The sequence below is a fragment of the Ctenopharyngodon idella genome, chromosome 22, assembly GCF_019924925.1.
Source record: "Ctenopharyngodon idella isolate HZGC_01 chromosome 22, HZGC01, whole genome shotgun sequence".
Taxonomy (NCBI): Eukaryota; Metazoa; Chordata; class Actinopteri; order Cypriniformes; family Xenocyprididae; genus Ctenopharyngodon; species Ctenopharyngodon idella.
In genome coordinates this window covers 25,574,655-25,601,338 of record NC_067241.1, presented here as the reverse complement: position 1 = coordinate 25,601,338, position 26,684 = coordinate 25,574,655, and the positions used below count along the sequence as shown (strand labels likewise).

Below are 26,684 nucleotides of genomic sequence, written 5' to 3'. Positions count from 1 at the left end.
CTTTTTAATCATGGCCAAGATAGGCAGCAAATTAACGTGTGTGTGTGTGTGTGTGTGTGTGTGTGTGTGTTAAATGGCATGTGTATAATTAAACAATATTTAAAAAAAAAGTTGTTTGATGGTTCAAACTGAGATTATTTGCAATCCAGTAATCATGTGGCTTTCAGAGGCTAATGCTAATCATGGGTGATTGGATGGATAGGAATAGACAGAATCGTAGATATAGAGGTCTTGTTAGTTGTCTAGTGATCTAATAAAGACGTTGTCTAGTGATCTAATAAAGACAGTGTCTCACTCACAGGCCTGATTCCTGCTGAGCTTCAGCAGCTTTGGAAAGAGACGGCAGATGCACGGCAGGAGGAGAAGAGTAGAGAAGACAAATCCCCCTCTCCTCCCAAAACTCTCAACCACCACTCCAGCACCAACGGACACAATGTGCACCGACCCAGCCGGAGAGACAGGTACTTTTTAATTCCTGAGGCCTTATTTTATTGCATACAAGCCTGTGCCATTTATTTAGATTTTGCCAGAGATCTCATGTGTGTTGTGCTTAAGAATACTGTGTTAATATTTAAACTTTGACGCTTTCGCTCTCTCTCTCCAATTTCTGAGCTCAGAAGAGTAAATGAACAACGGTAAACTGAAGCACTGTGGTAGCACCGCAGGTTAATTAACTCACCAAGCACATCCTGTTTGAGATTAATCAGATATGGACACAACATAAACATAATATTACAATTTGCATCTGCACAAAAGGACACAAATGCACAAGTTGGCCGTTCTAGTCAGAATGTGTAGCTTCAGTTGTTGATGCGCTATTCCAGTTTACGGCATTCTGTTTCAATAGTTTTCTCGTTATAATTACCTCAAGGTAAAGCCAAAATGCTGGCATAATCAGAAACACATCAAATTTGGCTGAGAAATTACCCCTAAAAGATCATTTGAAATCATTATTGTGTAAAGCATCAAAATGTAACTTTAGGAAGACATATTTTATTTGATTCAACATAAAATTTAATACACATAGACTTTTAGACCATGAGGTTGAGTAAATGATGACTTCATTTTTTTCACTATGCCTTGTAATTTTTTTTTTTTTTTTTTTTTTTTTTTTATGACATTATACTCTAAATAAGAAACTAAAACTGCCAGTAGGTGGCGATAACTGTCTTAATGATTAAGTCATTGAGTCATTCATTCATTCATTCAATTCATTCAAATGGCTGATTCTTTTTTCTCTTTATGAATGGTCCATTGAATCATTGGTTCACCCGATTCATTAAATGTGTTAATAATTTTAACACGTTATTTTTTTACCATAATTAATTCATCTAATTAACACGTTAAATCGAATCTGTGAAGTAGACTCTTTACAGATTCAAAAAGATGTATTACTCTTATCTGTATGACTAAAAATGGAGTATGTTAAGTGCAAGTGATTGTACCGGTGCCTCCATGTTAGCTGCCATGCAGTAAGTGCGCTACTATTTAGCTTTTACACTCTACACAAACACTTGAATATCCCACATTTTTCTAGGTCAACGTTAAAGCGAGTGGCCATGTAAAGTTGCTACTACTAACATGTTTCAGATAAGCCATATTTGAGGTTGATGAATGATAGGCGAGCGTTTGGATGTCCTGCCCGATGTACTGTAATTACCACATAGACCATCTGTTAACGATCTGTCCATCACAGACTCTAGTTATTTTATATTAGTGACACAAAAAAATCTTTAAATGACAGTAATATCATTTATCGCAATTATTTTTGGGACAATATTTCATCCAACAATATTAATTATAGTGACAGCCCTAACAGTATGTATTTGTCTTAAATTTAACATTAGTGTTTGATGACCAGTCAAACCAGTTGAGTTGGGAGGTTGCCTAATATGTTGTATTAGATGAAAACTGTTGAAAACTGTTGTCAGGTGTTTTAAGAAGCATTTGTCTTCGTGGCTGTGTGAAAGGTGTCATTCTACGTCAACGTGCCCTGCAGGCCTTTCTTTATATACAGTCATGAAAACACCTCCATATCTATGTTTGCCGAGGTCTAAACCTGTTCGTCTATATATTCCAGGTGCTTGTTTGTCGAAAGCATTTGACTGTTGTCAATCCAAAAACTGTGACTGTGTGAACATTGCCAATATAATGTATTGCTGTTTGTTGACTGGTTTGAACTTGTTTCTGCATCTGCGAGAACCCATTACCCAAGCAGTTGGGGTCAAGAACCAGCAACCTTCTGGTTCCCCAACCCTGAGTCTTAACCGCTACACCACGCTACCCTGTTAACAATACACACTCAGATTACAGTAGGTGCCATTGTGTCTTAGTGTTGCATTGATGTGGTCTGTACTGTCAGCAGAGCCCTCTTATGGCCCGCCTGTGATTGTTTGCATGATATTGGTGGAGGGTGAGATCTCAAGGACTGTGTGGTCAGTTTCATGTGTCATGTAAACTCCTGCCCGCCAGAGAGACGCCTGCAACTAAAACCTTAAGTGCAGCCACTGGCACCAGAGAACAAACCCTTCACCCCTTCCAGAAGACCGCAACATGCGGGCATTGTCTATCCATCTCTCCTTCTGGCTTACTGAGTGACATGCAAACACTCTCATGCTGATGGAGTGAGGGATCAAATGTAATCAATCCTTTAAAATCTGTCCCACTCCATCTTGATCCGTATACTACTGTATCGTTCCCTCCCGAGTGCTTATTCCTGTGAGGCGAGTGTTTGACATTGGGCTGGGATCTTCAGAGCCCCATTTGCAAGAACAAACAGTTCATTGCACGCGTTTGTTTTATTGTGTCTGCTTGCTGACTTATTTGATTGTTCAGTGTGTTATAAGCACGGAAATAACAAAGTCTGTTTTAATTTGTCAAGTGTGAGTCATCTGCCTTGTTGGGGTTGTGTTCAAGCACTGAACGAGAAAAGATGACTCCCTTAGACGCTTTCTCTCTTTTTTTGGTGTTAGGGAAGGAATCCGTTGGCAGAGACACACAGGGCTCTCTTAGGCGAGAAAAGGAGAGGGTCATGGTCAAAGGACACAACCTCTCTTGATTCCAAACAAATAAAACATTCTTGGAATTTTTCAAAGTTCAAAAATAAATGGCTTTCTCAAACAGTCCACTGTTAGATACAAAGTCCTAAACATGTCCTGCTACTTTCTCAGCTGGAGCTGAGTTGAAGAATAGAGCTTTATCTGTCACAATCTTGTCTGTTACATTTCGACTCAAAATACGATTTTTGGATAAACGTTTTGCATATAGAAAATACAGCATATTTATAGAGCCATTTTATAAAATATTTTCATTAGAAATTAAGCACATTTTCTGCCCATTTTCTTAAATACTGCTTTTTCTCATTGATTATTTTCATTGCTTTTAAAACAGTATTTTTACAGTGCTACAATATTGTCCAAAAATTTGAAGTCAGTAAGGTTTTAACAAAAATAGTAAGCAGCTAAAATGTCTTTAACGTTGATAACTGTAGTGCTGTCAAACAATTAATCACGATTAATCGCATCCAAAATAAAAGTTTGTTTACATAATATGTGTGTGTACTGTGTATATTTATGTAAATATAAATAGACACACATGCATGTGTATATATTTAAAACACACACACACACACACACATATATATATATATATATATATATATATATATATATAAACATATGAGTAGTTGACAAATAGGCAGTAAAAAAAATATATTATGTAAATACATATATTTATGTAGTGTGAGGTCTGATATTTAAGAAAATATGAGGGGTCACTACTTTTATCAATTTTTTCACTTTTTTTTTTTTTTTTTTTTCCCCATTTTTACTGAACTGTACCATAAATGTGTCCTATGGTGTGACATAGCAAAAAATAAGAAAAAAAAAAAATCTTAATAATATACAAATTGCATGAGAGAGATTTATCCTCATTGTTAGACACTTATTTTCATATAGCGCTATTTATTTAATATGAAATTATGAAAAACGTTTTTTCCCCACGACAAGTTGGACGTTTTCAATCAATACGAGACAAACTTTGCTGTCATACTTTCAAAACTGCTGAAAATTATACAATTTTAAGATGAGTGATGATTATACCTCCACTACTGTAATACTCAACTGTTCTAAGATATTTTTGAGATAAAAACAAATGTCTTTTTAATATATTTTCTGCGGTTCTTTTATGTGTATCACACCATAGGACATTGTCACACTAAAGGACAAAAATAGTATTTATTGCAATAAAGAGAGTGAGGGGTATTACGTTCAAGTATTTTTTTATTTAACCTTAAATGTGTCAAAGAAGAAAGAAAATTTAATTTTGAGACAACAAATTTCAACATGTTTTTGTTTTTAAAAATCAACAAAATAAATATAATTTTTTTTTTTTTAATGTAATTTATTTGTTTAAGAAGAAATAACATTTAATTTTGTTACATCAACCATATTTTTAAAAATCAATTTTTTTAAAGTATATGGCTGCTTTTTTAAGGCATAATTTCGATATATATATATATATATTTTTTTTTTTACTTTGCGTCGTTCTCTAGGATCTTTTCCCTCCTGTGTGGATCCCTGTTAATTTTCTCTCTATACTTCTGTGTCCTCTCCCCTCCCACTCATTTTTCTCCCTCAATTCTTTCTCTCAAAAACAAAGTAGTTCAGAAAAAAAATTTTATTCAATGTAATTATTGCATTTAAGAACAGTATGCAGTAAAGGACATCATGAATTCTTTGAAGTATCAAGCCATTTTGGCAAAGATGGTGATGCAGAGACTGAAGCTTGATGATCAATGGACTTTCCTGCAGAACAGCTGTCTTAAAGTATACATCCAAATCTACTAAAGCTTGGTTCAGGGGTCAGTCGTAGAATGTTCTTGAGTGGCCTGTACAGTCTTCAGATTTAAATCTCATTGAAAATATTTGGTGGAATTTGTAGAAAGCAGTGGTAACATGGAAACCAAAGACTATCAGTGATCTGGAAGAGTTTTCAAGCGAGGAATGGGCCAAGATTGCAGTAGAGAGGTGACAGAAGCTTCTAAGCACTTACAGGCAGCATTTATTGGAGGTTATCAAGAATAAAAGATTATGCACAAAATTTGACATTTGGAGGTAAAAGACTGGAGTAATGATGCTCAAAATTCAGCTTTGACATCACAGGAATAAATTACTTTTTAAAATATATTAAAATAGAAAACTGCTATTTTATATTTTAAGATTTTCCAATATCAGTGTTTTTACTGTATTTTTAATATAATTTTTATCACATCACAGTAATGCTGCTGCTGCATAATAATAATAATAATAATAATAATAATAATAATAATAGTAGTTTGGGAGTGGGCAAATTCTGGGGGGAAAATAATATTTGAAATCATATTCCAGATTATCTTAATTAGGGTTGAGCCTCACCAAATACCTCATGATACATTGCGATACAAACATCATCATAACGAAATGCTTCATAATATCATATTTGGACTGAGACTGAAACCAAGCCTGTCGTGTGAGAAAGATACTCGCCGGAGAGCATGAATCTGCAGTATCAGTTTCAATCTCTCTAGCAGTTTGCTTCAGCTTTGTTTTCCGTAACACATCTCCTAGAAGCGTCTCTCGCATTGAGAAACTCCAGTTTCTGAGTTTAGTGTTGCAAAAAATGAAACCTTTGCAAAAACTGTAGGAAATATAAATGAATGCAAATGCCTAAGGACTGATGAAAAATAAAAATAATTGTGTGAAAAATGGCCTGTGGATGTTCTAGACAGGCTTTGTGAGATTCACAACTTTTTGACATCACAGATGTCTGAAATATTGGAGATCGAGGACAAATGAAAGTACAACAGTGTGATTTGGGTTGTAATGGATGAAGCAGAGCCCCATGGGTCACAGAGTCACACAGCGTCACAACATACTGCACGGCAGTGACATTATCCAGTGCAAACCTGTATTATTAACCTGTAACGTACCCAACAGGTACCCAGAACTCAAGCAAGCTTTAGATTCTGTATTTATTGTCTGTTTTTCCTTCAGTTCTCAGGAGAGTCATTCTCAGAGCGCACATCCTCTATATAGCCACGGCGTGTGCAAGTGGCCAGGCTGCGATGCAGTGTTCGGAGACTTCCAGTCATTCCTCAAGTGAGTCAACAGCTCTCATCCTCCACGTTTTATTATGCTGTTTGTCCTGTTTGCAGATCTGTTAGGAGGAGCCGTATGCGGCTGTAATCGAATTATCAATTCTGATTGTGCTCGCTGCTCTTTTTATGCGTTTCTATCCCTTTTACTGTTTTAGGTTTACTTGTTTCATGTTTTTTGTCCTCTTTTTCCCCCCTTCCACCTCCGTTTGCTTGTATACATACATTTACCACCCATGTCTCTTTATTTTCTTTCCGTTTCCTTCTCTCTTTCTCTTTCTCTCTCTCTCTCTCTCTCCCCTGTGGCGGTGCGGTTGTGGAGCCCCTCAGGGTTGAGCTCAGTGCACTGATAAACAGAGTACCCATGGTGATCCTGGCCATCCCTCCCAAAACAAACAACAGGAGGATGTTTATCTGTGCCCCTTCCACTGACCCTGACCCCTGCTCCCAGTCCGAAGCCCCGCCCTGTCTATTGCCACAACACTGCCTTTGTTCCTCAGCTCGGTCACAGTTCCACTATATAAAAACACGTTTCTAACTATCTCACACTGAGATTCATGTGCCGTATCCAAGAATAAGGTGTTTAGATCTTGTTTTTCAACCTTCATAAATATGCTTTCTGCAGTCACAAATATTATAATGCTGCAATCATGAAAATTGCATATCTTTTGTATTTTCACCATGTACAAATACCTCCCTCTCTCTTTGTTCAATAGTAAATGCATTACTGTAGTTTTTGGTAATATACATTATGAAGAAGAATATTTCATGGATATGTGTAAATTACATGATATGCAATTGATTTAATTGTCAATATTTTTATGTTATATAGAAGAGTTGCTCTTTAAGGAAGTAGTTGCACAGTTGCCTTGCACAGATTTTCTTTGAATACAGCACCCTCTACTTCTCAATAATAGTATTGCGTCCTGAACAATCATGTTGATTAGTGATATATGATATACAAACAAATCACTCTTCTAAATTGATTGTTTTAATTAGTTATTCAAACTCATTCATAGTGCCTTTGGAAGTAAAAACAGGTGATTTGATTGGCAGGTGATTTGATTTATGAATATGAATAAATTACATTTTAAAATATATTAAAATAATATACATTTTAAATTGTATTTCTTTTTATTTTTAAATTGTATTTCTGTTTTAACTGAATTATATTATTATTATTATTTTTTTTATTATTATTATTTTTTTCCAAATAAATGCATCCTTGGTGAGCAGAAGAGACTTCAAAAACATGAAATATGTTTCCAACCCCAAACACTTGTGTACATGATTGATTCGCTAAAATGAATGAAACCACCCATGGTAATGTTGTATTATTCGGCTGATTGTGTTTGCAAATGAAACTAGATTTATTTTCAAAGACAACTTTAGGCAAGGCAGGGCAAGTTTATTTATATAGAATGTTTCATACACAGTGGTAATTCAAAGTGCAAGAGAAAAAAATAAAAAAAACGAAACTCAATTTTAAAATCACAAAGTAAAAGAAAATAACAGATGTTAACACATCAGGTTAACAGATGTGTTTTAATGACTGGCCCTGTCTTTATGTATACTACTGACCCCCTGCATATGTCTGTTGTGTTTTTCAGGCATTTGAACAGTGAACATGCTCTGGATGACAAGAGCACAGCGCAGTGCAGAGTTCAGATGCAGGTGGTTCAGCAGCTTGAGCTGCAGGTAAAACATTCAGCACAGTTGACTTTTCTCCGGAAGGAACCGCTTCTTGATATGCTGACATTTTATTCTGATTAGACTAAAGAAATGTTTGTTTTCTGCTTTGCATGCAGTTGAACATCCTGCTCTAATCTGAGCTCTAATCTTTTTCCTGCTCTGTATGTACACATAAAGAAATAATCCACCATGTGAACGTTAGACAACAGTAAGCTTCAAGTTTATCAATGATACATCTCTGCTGTGTTTGTGTTTGTCAAACAGCTCGCTAAAGACAAAGAACGCCTTCAGGCCATGATGGCCCACCTCCATGTCAAGTCTACTGAGCCTAAACCAGCCCCTCAGCCAGTATGTCACTGCGTTTACCATTTACTGTGTTTGATTATAAACACATTTCTGTAGTTCTGAAGATACACTTAAGATTGCTGGTGAAATAATACATTTTCATATTTTTGTTAGGTGAATCTGGTGTCCAACCTCACTCTTTCCAAGGCAACCGTTCCCAAGACCACTCCCTCCATGAGCCTGTCCCAGAGTGCCACAGCCCCGTCTACACCCCTCACGTCACTCCCCCAGATGCCCTCCGTCATCATACCCACCAGCCTGCACAGCATGGGTCCCATCCGCAAACGCTACTCTGACAAATACAACATGGCCATGGACCAAGGTGAGATCGGTGACCTCTTGCCCACTGTCAATGTTAGAGCCAGTATTACACTCGGGGCTCTACAACAAGGATGGTCTGAAACCAGTGAAAAGTCTGTTTACACCAAGGACGTTAACTATAACGATAAGGGCTACCCTCGACTTAAGATTTTTCTGGTCGACTAATAGTTGTTCATTTTAAGCAATTAGTTGATTAATCGCATGTTTATTAATAAACCATATAAATCATAATAAAGAGCCTTTAATGCCTACATAGCCTAATCATCGCTTAAGCGCACGCATAAAGCTTGTCACAGCACACTGGCAGAAGTAATGATTATGAATGCATCGGGGAAAAACAGCAAGGAGATTGCTTTAACATTAAGAATTAATTGATACTGGTCTTTTCCGTATTTTCGGCAACAGTTATGAAGTTGACGATGCTCACTCGTCATCTCCGCGGTAATGGACATGCCTATGTTTCATGTGGATTACATAACCTGAGAATATTTGTTTTCCATTTCAAATGGTTCATTTAAAAGTAGACATTTCGCTTTCTATAGATACATTTTTCATGTCTCTGAGGCAAGTTTACATGGAGTTTCGGTTCTTTTTTTTTGGCGCGCTCAAGTTCACAGAGAGAGATTTCAGAAATCGCACCATTTGCTTTCATTATTTTACAAGAGCACAACGCTTTGTTGTTATTGTGAGAGCACACAAATACAACTAGACTCTTCACAGATTCAAAAGATGTATTACTCTTATCTGTATGATCAAAAATGACGGAGTATTTTAAGTGCAAGTGATCGCACCGGCACCTCCATGTTAGCTGTCATGCAGTAAGCGTGCTACTATTCAGCTTTCACACTCCACACAAACACACACCCACATTTTTCTAGATTAACGTTAAAGTGAGCGGCCATGTAAATTTGCTACTACTTACATGTTTCAGATGATAAGCCATATTTGAGGTCGATGAATGATAGAGCGTTATGATGTCCTGCTCGATTTACTGTCCGTCACAGGCTGCATGACTTCGCCACTTACTGTGGATTTTTATTTTTTTTTTTTCTGCGACTAGTAAAGTTTTGGTCGACTAAGCCTTTTCTCGTCGACTATTAGGGGGCAGCCCTAATAATGATAAAGATATAATTTTGAAAATCGTTCAAAAAAAAGACAAAATTGCTTATATAAAGAAGTGTATCTGATGTAGCAGCACCTCTCTCCTGTGTCTCATAGACATTGTGCAGAATAAGGAGTTCTACCTGAGTGCTGAGGTCAGGCCTCCATTTACATATGCAGCTTTGATCAGGCAGGTAAGAAACCATCATCCAGCTCTTGTTACCTCACCACTGCACCATCATTTCTGATGAGACGGCCATCAACCAGGCTGTCTCGACAAATTTAGTTAAAGCTTTACTTTTATCAGCTGCTCTGTAAGAGACAAATTGTTCCCTTTTTTAATTTATAGGCCATTTTGGAGTCTCCAGAAAAGCAGCTAACACTAAATGAAATCTACAACTGGTTCACTCGAACATTTGCGTATTTCAGACGCAATGCAGCAACATGGAAGGTAACTGAAAAGACAAAGTCTTGATTGATTTCCTGTAGCCTGGATCAGTTTGTTCATTTATTCTGCAATCTCAGAATGCAGTTCGCCACAACCTCAGTCTTCACAAGTGTTTTGTACGAGTTGAAAATGTGAAGGGAGCCGTTTGGACCGTGGACGAGCTGGAGTTTCAAAAAAGGCGGCCACAGAAGATCACCGGGTAAGTGAACGTCTGATTGCAAAGTTTTCATTTGCACAGATCATTGTCGCTAATGACACTGAGGTCTGTTTCTTCAGATCACCTCTGGTGAAAAACATCCAGTCCAGTCTGGGTCAGAGTCCTGCCCTGTCTGCTCTGCAGGTATGGATTCTCACCTGAGATTTATTCATACATACACTACCATTTAAAGGTTTGGGGTGGGTCTTTTGTTCACCAAGGCTGCATTTATTTGATCAAAAATACAGTAAAAACAGTAATATAATTAAATATTAATACAATTTAAAATAACTGCTTTCTATTTGAATATATTTTAAAATGTAATTTATTCCTGTGATCAAAGCTGAATTTCAGCATCATTACTCCGGTCTTCAGTGTCACATGATCCTTCAGAAATCATTCTAATATGCTGATTTGCTGCTCAAGAAACACTACTGATTATTATCCATGTTGAAAACAGTTGTGCTGCTCAACGTTTTTTGTGGAAAAATTATTTTATACTTGTTTTCTTCTCAGGATTCTTTGATGAATAGAAAGTTTAATAGAACAGCATTTATTAGAAACTGAAATGTTTTGTAACATTAATGTCTTTACTGTCACTTTTAATCAATTTAATGCATCCTTGCTGAATAAATGTATTAAAATCTTACTGACCCCAAACTTTTGAATGGTGGTATATTTAAGTTGTTTGTGATACCAGTGTTATTTTCCGTGATCTTAAAACAGTGTTTCTCCTCAGGCAGCGATGGTGGACAGCAGTCTGCCCCTATATGGCTCGGCGTCCATGGGAGCGTCCAGTCTGAAGGCCCTGACCGGCGCGCTGCATGAGGACATGAGTTCTCATGATCATGACGAGGGCTCCCGCAGTGACTCCAGCCTGGAGCACTCTCCTCTGCCCACACTGTGAGTCCCCTGTCCTGCCTGTCCAATATCGCTCATGTAAACACTGAGAACATGATGTCTGCCACTGACTGGCAGGGTTCATACAAGGTGCTTCAAGTACTTGAATTTGAGTCCTGGAAAACAGCCATATTTATAAAGAGGTACTCGAAAAGTGCTTGACTTATTGAAATACAATATATGAAATTAGTTTCATTTTTTCAAAAAAAAAAAAAAAAAAAACATTTCGCATGGCTATGAGTGTGATATTGCTCATATTTTAACCAGTATCAGAAAGAGCTTTCATTCTTCAGGTCAGTCATATATATTTATGGAAAAAAATAAATGAAGAAAGTGATATCTTCGTCAATATTTATATCCTTTCAATGGTTAAGGGGATTTCCCATGACTGGGACAGCACTGGTCAATGGATTGATCTCTTTGAAGTGAAGCGTCAGATTGGTTGCTCCTTATATAAGGTGTTGTTCAAAGTTAAAATAATTTCCTTGCTTTGTTCCAGAATGTATCAGCATGTTTTAATGAATGGTCTTAATGACTTTTAGTCCCTTGCCACCACCTACTGGCGTAACTATATAACCTGCACTGAAGTCATTGATAAACACCCATCAGACCAAGTACGCCAACATTACAATATAAAGTAGTATTTATTGAATAATAATAAGCCATTATAAACTTTGTGTTTAATAAATATTAAATATGTTGCAAGTTTTGGATACCTTATATCTGTAATTTCAGTTAAAAAATCCTTAAAAAAATAATAAAGATGTTGTTTGATAAGTGCGATATCTGATTGTAGTCCTTAAAAACCAAAAAAGTAGTGCTTGAAAAATCCTTAAGTCCTGGAATTTCATTTTACAGTATCTGTTCGAACCCTGGACTGGGTTACTGAAATATTAAAATAGACAATTAAGTTGTTTTGACGGGTGACTGTGGATCCTTAAAAAGTCTTAAATTCCTTAATGTAAAAATAAGGCTTAGTTAGCATTAAAATCACCACTTTTCAAAGTCATAAAAAAATGCAATCAAACTGACACAGCAGTAAAGATTTAAATTTCATTTTCGCTTTTTGAAATCTTAAAATCCACATAAAAGTGACTTAAGACAGAAATATATTACTCTTTTCTTTGGGGATAAAAATAGTAATATAACAAATGTATTGTTGTGCCTACTCTGCTCTGATTGGTCAGATGGCCCAGTAAGAAGTAAGACTAGAATTACTGACGACTCATTTCAGACAGTTCAGGATCGGTTCTGTCTTTTAGGAGACAATAACTTTATTTGTTGTGCACGTTGATCTTTAAACTTTGCAGACCTTTTACATTCACAAACAGCTATATTACACACTACATGTAAAGTAATATCCAAAAAAGCATAATAGGGACACTTGAATATATTTTCTTCTTTAAAAAACTTAATGTATAAAAATGTGAAAAAGGTTCATTTGTATAGATACCCTGTTTCGAGAACTACATTTTCAGTGACTTTAAGTTTAATTTGTGCTAAAGTGGAAGATCCTGGTTCATGTGAGCTGTCTGTGTTCACAGGCATCATTCTCAAATTAAGGAGGAGCAGATGGAGGCCGAGGACTATAATAGCTCCATGTCTCCAGAGACAGAAGACCAGCACAGTCCAGATACCAACCACAACCCGGAGTACACCGAAGAGCCGGGATTCTCCTCATCACCTCACGCATTCCACTGCTGAGATCCTTGCGGATCCATCTGCCTTCCTTGATATCTGTCCAGTGCACCATCAGACTCCTGACTCAGAAAAGTTACAGCTGCAACTTTTCCTTTTGGGAACAACCCTTTATTTATTGTTTCGATATACCTGTTTCTGTTGTATGCAATGGTTTGACCTCACTGGTACTAAAGGGCTCCTCTGTGTTTGAAAAGGTCGCCCATCAGCTTTCAGAGGACAAAGAGGGCGCTGTAGGCTACACGTCATCTTTGGTTTGTATATTAAACACTACGGCACCTGAACTGAATCAAACGCTTATCTTAAAGGGAAGATGGTTTCCCTGTCAACTGAGGAAAATTCACGCCTATGAGTTTTTAAGCTGTCTACGACAAGATTTATTTAGCTTTCCACAAAATCTGTTCACTGCAGCTGTGAATGCTGAATGAAAAGCTCTTTATTGTAAATGCAAGTTTGAATCACCTCTGCCTCAATACTGTAGGGTTAATCGCCATCAGGGCCGTCGCTTAAGTTCACAACCTTTTTATGGGTGGCCCAGGCTGTAACGTAGGGGACCTGACGACGGCCCTGGTTGCCATGACGGTAACGTGTGGCCTTAAATTTCGGGCTGCTTATTGGTAGAATGGAAAATGAAATTGTGAATGTCTATCTTTTTTACCTCCTTGTTTTTTCAAGATAAAAACAAAACCAAAGGGGAACATTTTATAACCAGCACTTGATGATGAATGTTTTTCAAATGTAGTTTTTGATTTGTTTTTCACTTAGTGTGTACAGAAGGTTACTGTATTTCCATTATCCAGAACATTTACGCAAACAAAATCAAGACTCATTCTCAACCGTCCCTAATATTCGCTTACCAGTAAAGCTGAACCAAACATTTCCTTTCCGTATTTGAGTAGAGCAACATTTTTTTGTTGTTGTTGTAGAAAGAATCAAGTTACCAAAGATTGTGAAATATTTTGTTTTAATGTTGTGTACCGTTTACATTGTCCCTTTTGATATGGCCAAGACTAAGAAGTCTTCACTCGAGTGGATTAGATGAGTATAGGATGCATTTAATGTCACACCTGTGACATTTGAGCAGTTTGTAAACTAATTATTTGATTTGACAACTAGTAGTTGTACCACAGAGAAAGAGTTGTTGACAAGGAAATAATGCATAATTGTTGACTGAATAACTTGTTACACATGTCCAAAAGAAATGGATGACATCTGTTTCAAAGCAACTATTTCAGTTTGTTCAATACTTCTGAATAAATGGCCTTATGATTAATAAATTCTTGTATAAAAAAAAAAAAAAAAAAAGTGGTGTCAGGTTTTTTTTTTTTAAATAATTTATAAATTATATTTTCATTTATACAAATATGTATGTGTGTGTATTTTTTATATTATATATATATATATATATATATATATATATATATATATATATAAAAAATAATGTGCGTATATATAAATATGCACCAATCAGTCAAAACATTATGACCACCTTCCTAATATTGTGTTGGTTAATTGTGTTGGTTATTAATATTATAAAGCGACGAGAACATTTTTGGTGCGCCAAAAATGACAAAATAATGAAGCTTCCTGACGCAGTGTTTTGAAATCGGCCATCACTACATAACTTATTTTGTTTTTTTGGTGCACCAAAAATATTCTCGTTGAACCACTGTACTCACATGAACTGATTTAAATATGTTTTTAGTACATTAATGGATCTTGAGAGAGGGAATGTCATTGCTGGCTATGGAGGCCTCACTGAGCCATCGGATTTTAACAAAAATATCTTAATTTGTGTTCCGAAGATTAACGAAGGTCTTACGGGTGTGGAACAGCATGAGGGTGAGTAATAAATGACATTTTTATTTTTGGGTGAACTAACCCTTTAAGTCCTGTAAGTTGCGAGGTGGAGCCTTCATGGATCGGACTTGTTTGTTCAGCACATCCCACAGATGCTCGATTGGATTGAGATCTGGAGAATTTGGAGGCCAAATCAACACCTCAAACTCGTTGTGCTCCTCAAACCATTCCTGAACCATTTTTGCTTTGTGGCAGGGTGCATTATCCTGCTGAAAGAGGCCACAGCCACCAGGGAATACCGTTTCCATGAAAGCATGTACATGGTCTGCAACAATGCTTAGGTAGGTGGTACATGTCAAAGTAACATCCACATGAATGCAGGATCCAAGGTTTCCCAGCAGAACATTTCCCAAAGCATCACACTGCCTTCGCTGGCTTGCCTTCTTCCCATAGTGCATCCTGGTGCCATGTGTTCCCCAGGTAAGCGACAAACACGCACCCAGCCTTCGCTCCCCACGTGCATCAGTGAGTCTTGGCCGCCCATGACCCTGTTGCCAGTTCATCACTGTTCCTTCCTTGGACCACTTTTGATAGATACTGACCACTGCAGACCGGGAACACCCCACAAGAGCTGCAGTTTTGGAGATGCTCTGACCCAGTCGTCTAGCCATCGCAATTTGGTCCTTGTCAAACTCGCTCAAATCCTTACGCTTGCCCATTTTTCCTGCTTCTAACACATCAACTTTGAGGACAGAATGTTCACTTGCCGTCTAATATATCCCACCCACTAACAGGTGCTGTGATGAAGAGATAATCAGAGTTACTCACTTCACCTGTCAGTGCTCATAATGTTATGCCTGATCGGTGTGTTTATGTGTGTGTGTTATGAGAGGCAGTTACTGTGAATGAAACATTTATATAGATGAAACACTTATTTTGTGTAGCGAAAAGGATACTATGTGAATTGCACTTTTGATGATCTGTTGTGATATTAGTACTAAAAGTTTTAAAAATTTACCAATTGCTTGTAAAAATTGCACCAAAGCAATTAAAAAAACTAATAGTTAATTTTTTTTTTACAGAAACTTTAATAAGCCTTTAAATCACTCACAAATCTATGACCATTTCGACCATCTCTATTCAGTTTTAGCAAAATATTAGTTTTTTATGCCTTTTGCAAGATCTCAGAAAGATCTTTCTTCCTTCCCATATTCACATGAGAACTGTGACTTGCTTAATAACCTGGAAAACCACTTAAACCTGTCTGAGATTGATATCTGAAAAGATATAACAAATAAAACAATAATACATGATGATGGTAATAGAATAGTGCATTAGAATTTAAATAATTCACTTCATGAATTCAGATTTGGTACCATGACTTTACATTTATTATATTTTTCACTTGTGCATACACTGAAAAAATAGCATAAGATTATTAAAAAAAAAAATCCTTTTTTTATCAAAATCCTTCCATGTAGTCTTTTTTTAACTTTCCAAGTCAGCTGCATGTGTGAAAATATATTACTACATACAAAGATCCATAAGAAAATACAGAATACAATATATTAAAGTTGTCATAGACGTGTCTTACTATGTCAGCAATAACTCGTTGATACAGGCAAGTAAAATAAATGGCACAGCTTAAAGTAAGTGAATGAGTACATGGCCACACGTCTTTGGTTACAAACAGCTTCTGGAGATCATGAAATCATTATGCAAAACATGAAATACAGAATGAAGGCAGAAACGTCCACCCGTCCTGTCAGTTTAAAAACTGATTACATTCCAATATAATGTTCTACTACACGATACGACAGGCACAATGGCTGTGGTATAATGACCAGGATATGGTTCATATATGACATCTTGTGCTAATGTGGATGGTTATGTACCACTGTCTATATTATTTTATTCTATTTATTAACAGTGCATGAAATACACAACAAAATGGGACAAAATAAAGTTCCTTCCTACTCTAAAGGCAACCGAATTCTCTCTGGGTAATAATCACATGACCATCAGCCTTCCATTGTGACATCATACTACATGACACATAAATCTTCCATATACTGGAACCCCAGCAGAGCACAACAGCTGCTCAGCATCACGACTACGCCATGTCTGGTCCTCCATCTGTTTCTCCATCTCAAACACTCTGTAACTTTCCCTGTCATTCACAGACACGGGGCCAGATTCAGAAACCATGGCACCTTCTTTCCAGTTGAAAAGACATAAAAAATGCACTTAAATTTGGCGGATTAATTTAATAAACGTTTCTGACCATAATTTAGTGTACGTCAAAAAACAAAAAAATGTGAGTCAAAACTGCATCTAACATAAAAGTTTGTACATATATATATATATGTGTGTGTGCGTGGTGTATATATAGTACACATACACACACAAGTATATATTTACAAACTTTTGTTACACGCAATTAATCGCGATTAATCGATCTTACAGTATTAAATTAGTGCTGTCAAAACGATTAATCATGATTAATTGTAACTGCATCTATCATAAAAGTTTGTACATATACTGTATATCTCGCTGAGTGAGTGTGCGTGTGTGTGTGTGTGTGTATATATATATATATATACACTTTTATATTTACAAACTTTTGTTACACACGATTAATCACGGTTAATTGATTTTACAGTATTATATTAGTGCTGTCAAAATGATTACTCATGATTAATTGTAACGGCATCTAACATAAAAGTTTGTGATAATATATGTGTGTCTATATATACATACACACATTTATATATTTACAAACTTTTGTTACACACGATTAATCATGATTAATCGATTTTACAGTATTTTATTAGTGCTGTCAAAACGATTAATCACGATTAATTGTAACTGCATCTATCATAAAAGTTTGTACATATATGTGTGTGTGTGTATATATATATATATATATATACACATATATATACACACACACAAACACAAACATATATATCGCAATTAATCGATTTTACAGCGCTTATATATATATATATATATATATATATATATATATATATTGATGATTGTCGTACTGCAGAGGCTGTTATCTGTGCAATTCATATTTTTGAGTGCATATATAACATTTATTGTATTCAGGGGTCAATGCAGTGCCTAAAATGTACACATTTTAAAAATCTTGGTGACTTCATTTCATAAAATCATTTACAATCCCACAAACACCAAAAAAGATGGTTGGCTTTAGTTTGGTTACATTCTGTATATTTTGGTTTTAATGTGATTTGGTATCATGTTAGTCGACAGTAAAGCCCTTGTCTTTTGCCAAAAAGTTCCTGCAGTCTTCAGTTCTGAAGCCCTTAAACCTGACAGAAGGTGTCAACATTAGAGTCTTGTGATGTGCGGCAGTGTACGTGAAGATGAACGATCCTCCTCTTCCCTGGGGCTCTAGCGTCTCTGCGGTGCCAGCATTACTTTGTTAATGAAGTTGACGATGGCAGTCGCAGGCTGTTCGGGATCCAGCTCTGCGAAAAGATGGCAAACGTTCTCCGCCACGCTGCCGGGCTTCTTGGCAACGAAACCAAATACTCTGAGAGGAGGTAGAGAGATACGCAAATGAGTGATTGTGGATAAAATATGTCAGTCAGTCTTACAATCCAAACAAGGAGTGAACGGACAGACAGGATGATCAGTACTATGGTAATCTAAGAGTAAAACAGCATGCATATAAGCACATAATCAGTTTCCTATCAGGAGCAACACAGAGGAAACAAGCAGTCCAGACGACACACACGTATCATTTAGACTTACTTAGAGGTCGTGCTGTCTGAGTTAGTCCACCTACGGCAGCAAGAGGGAGACAGAGACAAGACTGAGGAACAGACTCGCACGCACACAAGGGACGCTGCCCAGCCACACATGCTCTCAATCCGAGGTCAAAGCACACATGCAAGTACACTGGTCCTGTTGGACATACTTAGCCTGTTCCTGCATTGCTGTGGTGGAAACATACTTGCGCTGCATCTGAATTCCGTTCTGACACATTTCTGATTGCAATGATACGTGAAATCGAGCTTGTGTAGCTAGAAGTATTTGCGTTCATATACTTGTAGAGTATGTAGGCTGCAGTTGTAACACACACACACACACACACACACACACACCGCTTTGGGGCTTAATTTTCTTCATTTCTACACATGGTCAAATCATATTTTGTATATTATAAAATCTAATTGAGAAGTTGTTTTAAAATTTGCCCATAGGTTCATTCATTTTTGGGTGGCCCAAAAGACAAACGCTGTTTCCTGTAACATCTGGTTTAATGTTACTGCCTCAAATTCTTTAGACGCAAAACTGGTTGCTGACTGCCATGAGAGAGCATTTACAAAATAAAAAATCACAGAGCCCAAACTATTTACAGGGTTCAAAGTGATGGTTTAAGAAAAGACGAGTGTTTTGTCTGCACAGGGTGGCTTTACATTTAATGACCCCCAAAGCTTGTGTTTTACATACAACCGAAAATATAAACACATAAATGATTTAAAAAACAAAACGAAAAACATTTATGTACACACAGACAGAGCAGCCCATAGAGATTCATGCACTACCTGATTAGATTTCTGTCTAGTTCTAGGCAAGCAACTATTAAACTAAACAATACAATACAAAAAAAAAAAAAAAAAAAGAAAACAAAACACAACAACAAAATAATAAATAATTCAGATATGGTAATGGGTGTTTCATTTCCAACAAACGCTGTAAGAGGTAGACCAATCACAACAGACTGGGCCATCTGACCAATCAGAGCAGAGTAGGCTCTCGGAAAAGAGAAGTTTAGAGAGAATCTACGAGCAAACAATTTTCAGACTCTTTGAGAAATTAGCTGATGCTGCAATGTATATTATGAGAAAATTAAAGCGTTTTTTGACCTTGGATGGCTGTAAACCTATTGTAGAAGACCTCCCAAACAAAATTAGGAACCTTTAAAATAGCATAATAGGGGCACTTTAATGGTTTGTAATTGCTTTGGATGTGAAATGCACTGCAAAGTAGGAATATTGTTGTTTCTCATACAAGAGGTTATATATATATACAGTGAAACCAAAATTTATTCAGACACCTTGAACATTTCATGTATTAATACAGATTATTCACTATAGTTTAAAAAATGGTAATAAAATATGACAAGATCTCAGAGTTAAACTGCGTCAGAAAACATTAATCTTAATTATCTCAGACAACACTTTAGCAAAACATGGTCAGGTCAAAGTGTCTGAATAATTTTTGGTCCCAAATGTTAATCATTTTTACTGGTAGTCCACTGTATGAAGAATTTTTGGGTATAATATGTCACAGTTTACTTTATTTTGCTATCCTCACTTACATAAATAAACTATAGTGTCCTGCACCCACTAGTAAAATATATCAAAAATGTCTGAATAATTTTTGATTTGACTGTATATATATATATATATTCTGTATGAGAGGGAAATAAAAAACAATGTTTGGGAAAACACAGAGTAGATATAAACCACCCCTAGCATATCTGCAACTACAATCTCACCTCCTGTCTTGTGGGTCCACACTGCTGTAAGTCACGCTGTTGATTGGATAATGTCTCCTGAAGAACACCCTGAAAACCCAAACCTCTCACAGTCAGCTCTGTGTGACAGTAACAACCTATCCTCACATTTATATTACTCAGAGAAAACTGAAAAATGATATGTTTATACAACCCGAAAAAAAAAAGTTGGGATGTTTTTTTAAATTTGAATAAAATGAAAACTAAAAGACTTTCAAATCACATGAGCCAATATTTTATTCACAATAGAACATAGATAACATAACAAATGTTTAAACTGAGAAATGTTACAATTTTATGCACAAAATGAGCTCATTTCAAATTTGATGCCTGCTACAGGTCTCAAAATAGTTGGGATGGGTTCATGTTTACCATGGTGTAGCATCTCCTCTTCTTTTCAAAACAGTGTGAAGACGTCTGGGCATCGAGGTTATGAGTTTCTGGAGTTCTGGTGTTGGAATTTGGTCCTATTCTTGCCTGATATAGGTTTTCGTCTTTGACGTACTGTTCATTTTATGTTGCTCTAAAACCTTTATATACCTTTCAGCATTCACAGTGCCTTCCAAAACAAAAAGCTGCCCATACCGTATGCACTTATGCACATACAGCCTTTTGATGATGTTATGCACTGCAGATGATGAAATTTGCAATTTGATGTTGAGGAACATTGTTTTTAAAGTATTCCACAATCTTTTTACGCACTCTTTCACAGCTCTGCCGATCTTTACTTCTGAGAGACTCTGCCTCTCTAAGACATCGCTTATATAGCTAATATAAATTATCGATTAACTTAATTAGTTGCTAGATGTTCTCCCAGCTAAATCTTTTCAAAATGTCAAAATGAAATGATTTGAAAGTCTTTTAGTTTTCATTTTATTAAAATTAAAAAAACTTTTCCAGAATTCGGGTTGTACTTTCAAAAGCAAAAAGAGGGATCAGTTGGCGTACCTGCGCTGACTGTCTGTCAGTGTAATGCCCTGGGCTGACACCTTAAAGTGGACCACTGTCGCAGAGGGGCGAGGGTTGCGTGACATCGTGGCCCCTGTGGCCTTGGCGATAGCCTGGGGCCCCGTGAGAGACTCGGTCTCCACTGAGTTCAGGTACAGCACATTGCAGGCTATGGAGAGATATCAGAGGTTACAGATGTTACAGTAAGATGTATCACATGAAGACAGATGCGCTGGTTCACACTCACCTGCTCCCTGTTTCAGAAGGTCTGCAGCTGTACTCATGTTACTGGCTGGCTGAACCTCTAGAACTTCACCTATTGGGTCTGAGAGTGTGACATAATGATTCATAGAGCGTCTCTGAGATTCAAACACAGACCGTATGCTTAAATATACATCTTGTGATCATACAGTATGTTAACAGTACTGTTCAAATGTTTGAGGTCAGTAAGATTTTTATTTTATTTATTTTTTTATTTTATTTACATTGTACGCCTGAGTTACAACAACTTCCTGTTTTGTGGCGTCAATCGCATACATTAGCACTTAGCCAAGTGTTGCATGATTTAACATGTTTCTAGCATGTTTGGTACTTTGTGGCATATACAAATGTGTTTCAGGGAGTGAATTACAATGTAAAGCATGCCATTTCCTATTGCCAACAGGTGGTGCTATGACTAACTGAATATTGGCATATAGATGTCTTTAGGTCAGGACTCTAATCAGACATGTGAAGTTTGGGGCAGATCGAACACTGTATGCCTGAGTTACAACAACTTTCTCTTTTATGGTGAAACATCAGAATTTGTCAGGCCGCCACGGACACGCCCTTCAGCGAAAACTCAAGATCTTCACAATTTAACATCACAAAGGCCTTTAGATTAGACTGATTAAATATGATGTTTATCTGATTAAAGCTCTAGGAGGAGTTCGTTAAAGTACAACATCTGGAAATGGCAAAAACTGCAAAAATTTTGCAGAGAAAATTCAAATTATCTCACTTCCTGTTGGGTTTACAGATTTTTGCGCCCAGGGACTTTTTTGTAGGTACTGGGCTGTTACATGTGTCTACTGAATTTCATACTTGTACATGAAACGTAGCGTGAAGGGCGCTTAATTGAAATTTTGTAGGTGACGCTATCGAGCCATTTTACCACACATAATTCTGAAACCCATATCAGACGTAAATTTTCACCACTTCTGACACGTGTGCAAAGTTTCCAGCATGTTTAGGCCCTCAAAAAAGCGATTCATTTCGGAGAAGAAGAATAATTGACCGAGCAATTACAATAACTTACAAATTACAAATAACTTGAATGGTTTACCGTTTTGTAGTTTTAAGAAAAATCTTTCTCTGGCTTTTTTTTATTTGAAGCATTAATTTCATGCCTTACACATCTTCACAAACTCTAACTTCACTTTGAGTGCCTGTTATGAATGTGCTTTCATCATAGCGATATCTCAGCGTGGCGTGTTGATGTGTGCTGTAGTGTTTACCTTTCTCTGGGATGCGGAGGGCACAGGGCAGAGAGATAGGTGTAATGGAATGCTGATACACGAGTGCTGAAAGACTCCCTACCAATGACAAAACACACACAGAGGACCTCAATACTTCGCTTTCATAACACTTCAACATTATTTACCTTAAAAACTGATGTGCCAGATTGCAAAAGCACCAAAATGAAGCCAGACAGCAAGTAATCACAGGCATAAAGAACTTCCTGGCTTTCTAATATAGAAAAACATCAAAGATGTGAGCTTTATCTCAACTTCTACAACTCACGACTGTACGTTCACTCTTTATGAAGCAGCGTTCTGAACTAGCGTTCTGCTAGAGTAAATGATAGAGATATCATGGAGATTTGACAGTACTGCTGTCTGAATACCTTGCATGCATGGAGCGAACTGATCCTGCACTCAGATATTGCAGGAAAGTCATTTTCACACTAACCTGAGCTCAACTTTCAAACTTTATTCAGCCTGGCTGTTCTATTAACTCCACATTTGTACATATATTGGTCTTCAAGATCAGGTCTAGGACCACAAGGACATTCTGCCTAACATCTTCATAAAGAAAGTCATACAGGTTTGGAACGACATGAGGGTGAGTGAATGATGACTGAATTATCATTTTTGGGTGAACTAACCCTTTAAGCTCTAATTTAAACCAGGACTAAGCTTAATCAGTGTCTGATGAAGCTGAACTGCTCACCAAAGTAGGGCTCGTTTTGACAGCCCTTGATCTTTACTCCTCGAGGCCCTGTCTCAATCAGGAAGTGTCGAACCAGCTGTTCCAGAGGGTCCCCTCCTACTATCAGACAGGAAATTACATCTTTAATGCAAGCTATGATGCTAATATTGGTTGTATACCAAACCATAACAACTTTTCAAAATATTGCATCAATATTGTGATTAATGGATATTTAGATCCACATACATCACTGTTTAAATGCGGAAGTCATACAAAGCAGTTCCCAATGCTGTCTCAATTAAATATTTAGTTGAAGACTACCAAAATAAACAGTTCACAGTGTTCTAATTTGCACTTGGTCTGGTTTTAATCATGACAATGAAATACAAATCAATACAATTTATCATTCTGTCTGTCTGTATGGTCCAAAATAACCTTCAAACTGTTTTTGAAATCTTTCAGAAATAGGCTGTCAAGCTAAAATTGAAAAAAAAATTGTCTTGACCACTTTTCTAGTTAAAAATTAGTCGCATGAATTACATTCAATTCATTTTAATTCTACTTACATTTAAATTCGAATTGCACTTCTACTTCCTGTTTTATGTATATTAATTTATTTGGCATTCTCAGTTCAATTCTGAATGGAGCACAACCCTATCATGAAAAGGGTTATCATGCGATTTGTTTGTTTTTTGAAGACAATCATTGTTTTTGTAATTCCGTTTGGTGACGCTAATGCCGCAGAAATGACACACTTCAGCTTTAGCTCTAAATTTTCGTGATGTTTAGCTCTGCTAGAGTACTTCAGGTGCAGTCGTGTGTTTCCTGTGCAGACAGACAGCTTTGGGAGCAACACTGAAGCAAGATAAATGTTTGTGTGAGGAAATGCCTGCAGATGTGGCGTACCTTTGCTGCTATGGTTATTGACGTTGGGGGGTGGGCTGGCAACTTTCAGGGCCAGACCGTAGGCCCCCTGGAAAGAGTTACTGTCTCGGATGAGGAAGGACCCTGGCTCTCTTTCCTTCAGTGCTGCTATAGCTGTTGAACAGAGACAGGACAGTTTAATGAGACATCGCTATTTAAAAAAAGGATCCAAGCATATGGAACAACAATCTGTTGCTGCACATGTAAAAACACTACAGCACAACAGTAAACATCACTATTAGTACTACTCATACTTAGGGTTAAGAAAATTACAAGGGCCACTAATAAGACATGGCTGCATTTACACAAGCAAAACTGTTTATGCAAAGATCTACAGCAAACAGCAGTAGTTCTGGGTATTATTACACACTTACTGAGACTTTGTGATTCAAATCTGATTCGATTCTGATTCATTTGGGTATATTTTTTGTAATAATGTACATATGAAAGAAATTCTTCCTCAGTTATTGTGATAAATCTCAAAAAAAAAAAAAAAAAAAAAAAAGTTCATAAGAGTCATTTATAAGTGAATCAGATAACATTGGTTGCATTGTGTGTTTTTGATTCACTAAAATGAACCATAAGTCATAAGCCCACAAGGGCAACTCAAACTAAAGAAATTTCATGCCATTATTTTGCATTAAACTTCCCTTTAACTCTATGAATTGAGATGTTTAAATTAAGATTAATTGGAAAATACATATTTTTACCCAGCCCTAATCAGCAACTCATTAAAGGGTTAGTTCACCCAAAAATGAAAATTCTGTCATTAATTACTCACTCTCATGTCGTTCCACACCCGTAAGACCTTCATTCATCTTCAGAACACAAATTAAGATTTTTTTGATAAAATCCGATGGCTCAGTAAGGCCTGCATTGCCAGCAATAACACTCCCTTTTTCAGCTTCAAGAAGCTTCAAAGCTTTACGAATCTTTTGTTTCGATTCAGTGTTTCGGAGCTTGTATCAAACTGCCAAAGTCACGTGAACCATTGAAGTTTCAAAGCACTTATGACGTAACAAAGACTCGTTTACTGAAATCACGTTATTTTTGGCGCACAAAAAGCATTCTCGTCGCTTTATAATATTAAGGTTGAACCACTGTTGTCACATGAACTGTTTTAAATATGTTTTTAGTAGCTTTTCTGGGCAATGAAAAAGGGAGTGTTATTGCTGGCAGTGCAGGCCTCACTGAGCCATCAGATTTTATCAAAAATATCTTAATTTGTGTTCCAAAGATGAACGAAGGTCTTACGGGTTTAGAACGACATAAGGGTGAGTAATTAATGACAGAATTTTCATTTTTGGGTGAACTAACCCTTTAAGAAGATACCTCTAAACTGCATATAGTTTCATATAGTTAAATAAAAGAACCACAGTGGTTGTCTTACCTTGCTCTCTGGAGATGCCAGGTTTATACCAAAACCGAGAGCTGTCCTGCACAAATTTTACACTGACACGGCTGCCCATCTCACCCTCCACAACAACTTCTCCCTGCCCAGCAGGCATGGTCAGCTCTCCTACTGAAGGTGAGAATGTAACGTGGTGCTGCCCAGAGGGCTGATGACTCATGGACGCCCTCAGCGTTCCAGATCTCCCACTGGGTGAGCCTGGTTGCCCGGAAGGGCGGCGTTTCTCAGGGAGAGGAGGCTGTGGGACAGAAGCGGCTGGGCATCCTGAGTAAGAGCCTGGTGGAGGAGATGGGGTGCAACAGGCTGGAGAGATAGGGAAGGTAGGAGTGGAGTTGGGGCTGCCGTCCATACTGTGTCCTGTAAGAAGTGAGGTTTCAGAGCCCAACATCAGCTTCCTGCCCAGGGTCGCAAATCCAGGTACTGGGGGTTCAGGGGAGGAAGAACTCTCGTGGTCACCAGTGGGTGGCTGAGGAGACGCAGGGGCAGAAGAAGCAGGTTTAGGGACATCTGGCTCTGGAGATGGTGATACTCCATTAGTCTGCAAGTGAGCTGGGATGGACTCAGTTGAGATGGGGGAGGAGGGACGTGGTGAACGTGCTGGTTTAGCAGTCTCGGTTGACAGTGGTACCATTTCCCCTGTGGGTGGCACTGTAGCAGCAGTAGGTGAGCAGTTTGTCTGTGGTTGGGTGGATTCTGATGGAGATATTAAGGGGGTGGGGTTTTCTGCTGAGATTTGTGGGGTGGGAGGTGTCGTAGGCGGGGAATGGGGGGAGGGTTGTTGGGCAGTGGTGGGTGTGGAAGGAAAAGGGTGTATCTCAGCAATCTCTTGATTGGAAGACAGTATAGGTTGCCGAGACTCTGGACTGGTATTCTGTAGGGCAGGTGGGTGTGGCCTGTTGAGGGAGTGGGCCAAACTGTTTTCACTGTTCACCTCTCTTGAGTCGTACTCTCGGACACTCAGGCTTGGACTAAAAAAGGAAGAGGAAATTAATAGAGTATTAAAGTCAGAAGATAACATATTCA

The 26,684-nt window shown here is 37.4% G+C and overlaps 2 protein-coding genes across 9 annotated transcripts in view; one reads left to right on the top strand and one right to left on the bottom strand.

Moving 5' to 3' along the window:
• Positions 1–14,139, top strand: part of foxp1a (forkhead box P1a) — a 53,660-nt gene extending 39,521 nt beyond the window's left edge. For all 7 annotated transcript variants that reach the window (XM_051880721.1, XM_051880719.1, XM_051880720.1 and 4 more), the window contains 11 exons: positions 302–461; positions 6,033–6,137; positions 7,744–7,831; positions 8,090–8,173; positions 8,285–8,492; positions 9,710–9,786; positions 9,942–10,043; positions 10,118–10,239; positions 10,317–10,380; positions 10,976–11,139; positions 12,681–14,139. In XM_051880721.1, the coding sequence (XP_051736681.1) occupies positions 302–461; positions 6,033–6,137; positions 7,744–7,831; positions 8,090–8,173; positions 8,285–8,492; positions 9,710–9,786; positions 9,942–10,043; positions 10,118–10,239; positions 10,317–10,380; positions 10,976–11,139; positions 12,681–12,840 (1,334 nt within the window). In that variant the 3' untranslated portion in view covers positions 12,841–14,139. The remainder of the gene's footprint in view (positions 1–301; positions 462–6,032; positions 6,138–7,743; positions 7,832–8,089; positions 8,174–8,284; positions 8,493–9,709; positions 9,787–9,941; positions 10,044–10,117; positions 10,240–10,316; positions 10,381–10,975; positions 11,140–12,680) is intronic.
• Positions 14,140–16,002: 1,863 nt separating this feature from the next.
• Positions 16,003–26,684, bottom strand: part of tns2a (tensin 2a) — a 64,808-nt gene continuing 54,126 nt past the window's right edge. Inside the window, exons 20-28 of one of the 2 annotated variants that reach the window (XM_051879312.1) lie at positions 25,641–26,629; positions 24,233–24,364; positions 23,348–23,446; positions 22,633–22,710; positions 21,384–21,461; positions 21,137–21,305; positions 20,171–20,239; positions 18,418–18,447; positions 16,003–18,196 (exon numbers count right to left, since the gene is read on the bottom strand). In XM_051879312.1, the coding sequence (XP_051735272.1) occupies positions 18,055–18,196; positions 18,418–18,447; positions 20,171–20,239; positions 21,137–21,305; positions 21,384–21,461; positions 22,633–22,710; positions 23,348–23,446; positions 24,233–24,364; positions 25,641–26,629 (1,786 nt within the window). In that variant the 3' untranslated portion in view covers positions 16,003–18,054. The remainder of the gene's footprint in view (positions 18,197–18,417; positions 18,448–20,170; positions 20,240–21,136; positions 21,306–21,383; positions 21,462–22,632; positions 22,711–23,347; positions 23,447–24,232; positions 24,365–25,640; positions 26,630–26,684) is intronic. The other variant, XM_051879313.1, reaches the window with a different exon arrangement.